The 7,191-nt window shown below is 34.4% G+C and overlaps 1 protein-coding gene, 1 long non-coding RNA gene and 1 pseudogene across 2 annotated transcripts; 1 reads left to right on the forward strand and 2 right to left on the reverse strand.

Moving 5' to 3' along the window:
• Positions 1-538: 538 nt before the first annotated feature.
• On the forward strand, positions 539-2,048 carry LOC124917718 (annotated as a pseudogene).
• A 1,846-nt stretch (positions 2,049-3,894) lies between these two features.
• On the reverse strand, positions 3,895-4,870 carry LOC124917719. The gene is made up of 3 exons (XR_007097208.1): positions 4,655-4,870; positions 4,177-4,375; positions 3,895-3,955 (listed from the first exon to the last, which is right to left on the reverse strand). It is a non-coding gene; the product is annotated as an uncharacterized LOC124917719 (long non-coding RNA).
• Positions 4,871-5,250: 380 nt separating this feature from the next.
• LOC124917717 (60S ribosomal protein L10a-2-like) lies at positions 5,251-6,988 on the reverse strand (the record flags this gene model as incomplete). Its single annotated transcript, XM_047458063.1, has 2 exons — positions 5,251-5,340; positions 6,773-6,988. Coding segments are annotated over 2 exons (306 nt in total), but the record flags the coding sequence as incomplete, so codon positions are not given.
• Between the last annotated feature and the right edge of the window lie 203 nt (positions 6,989-7,191).

Consider the following 7,191-nt stretch of genomic DNA (forward strand, 5'->3'; position numbering starts at 1 on the left):
ACAACGGAAGGTTCAAACTCTGCAAACAGAATCAACTTCATTGTCCACTCAGCTAACCCTGGTGCAAGTATGTAGATGGTCTAGCACAACATAATGTGTTTTGTTTTTCCATCTTCTGTTTTCATGGCAAGAAGTTGGGGCTATTTAATATTTATGATTTTGACAATTTTGTGTTGTTCTAACTTTGACAGAGAGATACAAGTGGTCTGGCATCTGAAAATATGGAACTGAAACTGCGTTTGCAGACAATGGACCAACAAGTCCATTAGTAGGATGGTAAGAAAATTATTAACCTTTAGTGCTGTGATGATGTCTTTGTGACTAGTTTGTTTGAGTATGTTCATGATGATATTAGTTCTTGATTATATCTTCTTTCAGGGTTTCCGTGGAAGTGTCGTTGATTCCACACACACATACACACCTTGAACCACCAGCAGGTGTTGAAATTGACAAGTTATTATGGAGGAGGAGGAATGGTGAAGATTTTGGTGCAATTGATTGATATATAATAATTTAAGGAAGGAAGTGGTTATAGAAAATGGCACCTTGTTGCAAGGCTGAGAAGAAGGATGCAGTTGATGCAGCTGCATGGATGTTAAATGTCGTCACATCTATTGGAATCATTCTAGTCAATAAAGCATTAATGGCTACATATGGTTTCAGTTTTTGGTCAATTTCCTTTATTTTTGTTCATAATCAAATCATTTTATATATATATTTTACTAGGACAATCTTGATGACTGTTATTTGACAAATCAATGGATAATGCATGCAGCTACAACATTGACTCGACTGCATTTTGCTACGACAACATTGATGACTGCTATTCTGAGGTGGCTGGGTTACATACAAGCTTCACATTTACCAGTCACCGACCTACTGAAATTTGTTATAGTCGTTAACTTCTCAATTGCTGGTATGAATGTTAGTCTCATGTGGAATTCTGTAGGATTCTATCAGGTGATGACAGATTGTAGTTGTTTTTTCTTTTTCTTTTTTTGTTTGGAATGAAATATTGAATTTCGTATACACAGATTGCAAAGCTGAGCATGATACCTGTGTCGTGCTTACTTGAAGTGGTTTTTGACAAGATTCGATACTCAATAAACACGAAACTAAGCATTGCAGTTGTTCTGAGGGGGTAGGAGTTTGCACAGTTACTGATGTTAGTGTAAATGGAAGAGGTTTCATAGCTGCGTTTATTGTAGTATTGAGTACTTCTCTGCAACAATATTATGTGCATTTCCTTCAGAGGAAAAACTCTCTTAGTTCTTTCAATTTGTTGGGGCACACCGCACCATCTCAGGCTACAAGTTTGCTGCTTATTGCCCTCTTACTTGATTATTGCCTCACGACCAAAAGAGTTGATGCATTTGAGTATACAGCATATCATCTATTGTAAGTAAAAAAAATAGAAAAAAAAAATAGTTTAGAGTTTAGGATTTCACTTTTCATTTCATCTTTTTGTTTGTTGTTTCAGGTATTTATCGTCCTTTCTTGCACGATTGTAGTAGGGACTAACCTTAGCCAGTTCTTATGCATAGGAAGATTCACTGCCGTATCATTTCAAGTCCTTGGGCATATGAAGACAATCCTAGTATTAATACTAGGATTCTTGTTCTTTGGGAAAGAGGGCCTAAATCTACAAGTGGTTATAGGAATGACAATAGCGGTGATTGGGATGGTATGGTACGGTAATGCTTCCTCTAAACCAGGTGGGAAGAAACGCAAGATGTCAGTTAGACAACAGAAGCAGCGCGAGGGACTTTCAGATTCCTCAAAACTTGATGATAAGATCTGATAAGAACAAACCATAAACAAAAAAAAGGCACTTCTTTATCATCTCAAGTACAACCTGTTGGATATACATGCTTTTCCCCCACCCACAAAATTACAAACAAACATAAAAATGCCTAATATTTTTGTGTAGTTCTTGTATTTGTTTTGAGTCATGATGATGATATAGGTGGGCTGGATGACTTGAAGAAACTGTAGAACTCTCATGTTTTATGGGGACTCATTATATATAGAATTTTGATTCTAGAGTAGAAAAAAATGGAGATAAGCTATCAATGGGTGGACTGCAATTTAACCCAATATGTCTATCCATCGTCAGAAAATTCGTCAAATCTGAGGCATCATCAAATAGGAAACCTGCAATGCCTTTTCCCATGTTGTTGTTTCCCAAGATGCCACCTTCAGTGGAATGTGAAGTTCCTTTAAAATTATCGAAAGACCTACTAGACTTCTCCTCATAGACATGTTTCTGTTCTAACACGTCAATTCCAAGACCTCCTGCATACATATTCGGTTTTCTTCCATTAACACGACGATCTTTTCAAACTGGTGCATGCATCAGGTTTGCTTCCAAAAAGGCTCGCAACTTTGTTGGCAATTGATGCTACAGTTTTACTGTGTGTATTAATGAGGTTGCAAAGTGATGAAGCCCTTGCACGGATTTCATTATTCCACTTGCACCGCATCAAGGTAGAGAGAGCACGCATGCAAGCTTTTGATTGGCTGAAGAGTTCGGAGATATGAGCCTCAACCATAGATTTAGTTAAACTTCAAACTTAATAACAATAACCAAACTTAAATTTTACTCTTCATTTAGAAAATACTTTATTTAATTGTTTTAAAACTATATAATTAAAGTCTATAATACAAATATTTATATGTGTTTTGAATATTTGTGGAGAAGATTATATGAAATTAAATTATATTATTTCTAGTCACTTGGGCTTTTTTTTATGTGCTTGTGGTTAATAAAAAATGTGATAGGAGAAATACATTAAAGTCTATAATACAAATATTTATATGTGTTTTGAATATTTGTGGAGAAGATTATATGAAATTAAATTATATTATTTCTAGTCACTTGGGCTTTTTTTTATGTGCTTGTGGTTAATAAAAAATGTGATAGGAGAAATACATGTTTAACTTGGTTGATCTATACATACATGAGTTATTTTTGTGTTTATTGTAGATTTAGAATACAATTTTTAAAATAAAAATAAGAAACATTATTATATAACATACTTAAGAGCTCAAATCTTGTTCATTTTCAAAAGGTATAATTCTATTACATATTTAATTGTAATAAAATTTAATCACAATTTTTTGACTAAGAATATTTTCAAATTACCACACTCAACCTTCGTAATTACCACCACATGGGTAACAGGCCCATGTTATAAGCCCTTCTATAGTATAGAGAATTCTAATCACTTATATACATACTATTTCTTTTGTAAAGTAACGATGTGGGAACAAACTTTGCCTTACATAAAAAAAAAAAAAAAAGTAAGCTGAACTAAACTACAGAACTGAAGAGTGATCCATAGCTTTAGAAGACTCATCCTCACTGAATTCTCCTCAGCGTCAAAGTCTTCAGCCTTTGTCCTATCAGCTTTCTCTTAATAAATCCTCCATTTCACTTCATCTGGTTTTCATCACCTATGAGCAATCAGCAATCAGTGAATCATTTACAGCATTCATCAGTATATGAAATAGAACTATAAAGAATGGAAAATAACTCAAAAAAGGCAGCAGCTAGAAGTAGTGCCATTCCTAGCAAGACAAACACAAAACACAGTAGCACAATAAGTAATGCACAAACCAACTGCCAAAATTACCTTATATGAATCAGCATCTGATGCTAAGGCTGTGAAGGCACCTTCTTGTACCATTTGTTTATCATTCTGAGCACACACAAAATTACAACAAGAGGGAATTGGTTCATTAACATGATGATCGGTATGTTTACATTATACTAATTCATATTTTTCTGTATTAAATAAAAATAAAATTAGTAACAGTATGTAATAATACATGTATTCAGAAAATACCTGCAAAAGTATAAGCAGTTTGCTGACCAACTCGTCCAAATATGGGGTCAAAATGTTCGGGGTACAATTCTAACTACAATTGAGCAGTGCTGAGGCAACATGTGTGCCTGTATAAAAAAATAACAAGATATAGAATCTGGTAAATGTAAAATTAGATTAACACCTCAAATAATTTCCCCAGCTCATAGAATAAACTACATCAGACCATCATCCAATGGATAGAAATCTCATAAAAGAACAAATACACAAAAGTCACAAGGCAAATTTCCTGCCAAAAGTCACATAAACAGAAAGGCCAAAAGTTCAATCTCAAGATTAAAATACAAACCTGTACACGAGGGTTCTGGAAATCATCCATTGGCTAAAGCTGGTAAAACCTGTTGGTGGTACTGAACTTGCAAGTCTGTCCCCAAGTCTGTAGACAGTTGTCCAATAGCGTTGATGGCTGCCCACCTGACCCGAGGGTGAGGTTCTTGAAATGAACCCAGAACCATCTTGACTATCGGTTCAAAATTGTTTATCAACACCTGCAAAAAAATGTGTGTCATTTTCTGGGCAACTCCACCAACATCGTGCAATGTTCATATCATAAGTGTAACGAGCCCACAACTAACGATAATGTGGTAAAATAAGGTAAATTATTTCTTTTGTGCACACTGTAAAACAAAGTTTTAAATCACTTGCACATTGAAAAAATTAAGGTCCATAGAATCATCGAATAATTTTATAAAATAGATACATAATCGGAACAAGGTTTCCCTATTCTCCGCATCTATTAATTTCATAAACATCAACAACACAATTACCTCTCCAATATGCTGAGCATCACCAAGCGTGCAGACCTTCATCTTGGGGCGAGTAATATGAGGCAACTTTAATGAACCACTGAAACGTTTGTCTTTCTGGGGATCATAATTCTTCAACCCAATCTGCAGTTCAACAGTTTCAATGAGGTTGAGCTTCTTCTCCTTGGCATCAGTTGATATCTGAGTAATAGCTTCTCTCAAGGCATCACTCTGAAGCTTACTGTAGATAGAAAATGAAAAAGATACTATTAATAATGAAAACAAGTGAGCAAAAAAGGAAGAGATCCAGAGACTTCTTCCAAGACAAGAACAATATAGAAAAATGTAGATTATCCATTAAATAGTGAATCAAAGTACTAAACTAACATTTATAAGCATGAGAGTATAAATCTGATCATATATCAAAGCAGTCCACAATTAGCATCTGATCCTCATGTAAGGATATACCATTAAACAAAGATCATTCAGAAATTTCGCTCAAAAGTTAGAAATGACATGCCAAGTCTAAGGAAGCCACTTAAGCAATCCTCCACATAAAATGAACCATAAATTTGATGAAATTACTCGATCGAATACCAATAAGCCTGACGAACTGATCAGTACATAATAAGCGTAACCAAACAAAGGATGCGAAGAAGTACCTCAGGCTCAGGGCTGAATCTCCGTCCTAGGCTCAAATTAGCACACTGAAAAAAACAGAAAGAAACATACAATCAAATTAGTCGGCAACAACAAATCAGCTGACAATCGTCTAGAAGACAGCATAAAAATGGAATGTAAAGAAGTAAAATCTGAAGTTCATCATCATTTTCTATAATTTAGATAGTAGTTCATAACTAAAGTTCAATCAATATTATTGCTTAAATTCATTTCCATAGAACTTCCAATAGTTACAGAAACGAAAAAAAAAAGTCTTCAAATACTCTATCAAAACAAAAGCAGAGATTCAACTGCTTGTCACGAGCATAGTTCGAATTTTTCCAAGCTAGAGTGATCTAGATATAGCTGTAACAAATTACATAGATTGCTGAAACAAAACCTAGAAAATAAATCACCAATTCGTCCAGGAATGAACAAGTCGTAAATTAATCAGCAAAATAGATTGATGAATGAATTAAATCTCCACAAACGAATAAGATACAATCGGTTCCTAGTCAAGTAATTCGACACATGATAGCTAAATACGCCAACATCATATTTAAGATAATACAAGATTTGAGGACGGATGCTTTGTTCGAATACAAACTGAGAACGAAACAATTCAGATAATACAAGAGCAGCTTAAACAAAAGCAAGTTGAACCTTAGGTGAACGTGAACAAACTAGTTTTCAAATAGGCTCAAAATGTGTCGTGAAAGCTTGCATTACATGACAGATTAGAGGAAAAGTGGAAACCAAAAGAATGAAACTTTTCTGCTGTTCCAAAAATAAAAGATGCATGAAGCAGTCCATGGGAATAGAATGACTAATTGGATTAATAAGATTTATGCTGCAAATAGATAGAACAAAATGACAATTGGTCGAGCCATATGTGAACTGAAGATACCAAAGTAATCACTAACTCCAATAATAGCAAAGACTAGATTGGAGAAATGAAACAATGAAAATAACTGTAGATATTGCAAGAGAACTCATGAAAATCTCATTGTGTAAATAAAAGATGCATGAAGCGGTCCATGGGAATAGAATGACTAATTGGATTAATAAGATTTATGCTGCAGATAGATAGAACAAAATGAAAGTTGGTCGAGCCAGATGTGAACTGAAGATACCAAAGTAATCAATAACTCCAATAATAGCAAAGACTAGATTGGAGAAATGAAACAATGAAATTAACTGTAGATATTGCATCACCGGAGAATTGCTTAGCATAGGTGTTTATTAAGTCATGTTCTTTGCATGTGATGATCTTTTTGAAAATTTTGTTGATCATGCTACCAAAAGGCTAAATTTGATAAGAGCAGTCACTCTGTGAAACAAAGTTTTAAATCACTTGCACATTGAAAAATATAAAGGTCCATGGAATCATCAAATAGTTTTATAAAATAGATACATAATTTTATAAAGTTCGCTGTTCTCCGCATCCATTAATTTCAGAAACATCAACAACACAATTACCTCTACAATATGCTGAGCATCACCAAGCATGCAGACCTTCATCTTGGGGCGAGGAATATGAGGCAACTTTACTGAACCACTGAAACGCTTGTCTTTCTGGAGATCATAATTCTTCAACCCAATCTGCAGTTCATCAGTTTCAGTGAAGTTGCACTTCTTCTCCTTAGCATCAGTTGATATCTGAGTAATAGCTTCTCTCAGGGCATCACTCTGAAGCTTAATGTAGATAGAAAAAGAAAAAGATACGTTAGAACTTCATTATGCATGGGTCTGAAGCAACATGACCAGTAATAGCTTATAATCAACTCTATAATTCAGTATAAGTGTACACAGATTTCACATTTTAGAAAAGCCAGAGGTAGTTCATACAAATCAAGAACAAATTAAATGAATGAACATATATTTTAACTGAACATACA

This window comes from Impatiens glandulifera, unplaced genomic scaffold (assembly GCF_907164915.1).
Source record: "Impatiens glandulifera unplaced genomic scaffold, dImpGla2.1, whole genome shotgun sequence".
Lineage (NCBI taxonomy): Eukaryota > Viridiplantae > Streptophyta > Magnoliopsida > Ericales > Balsaminaceae > Impatiens > Impatiens glandulifera.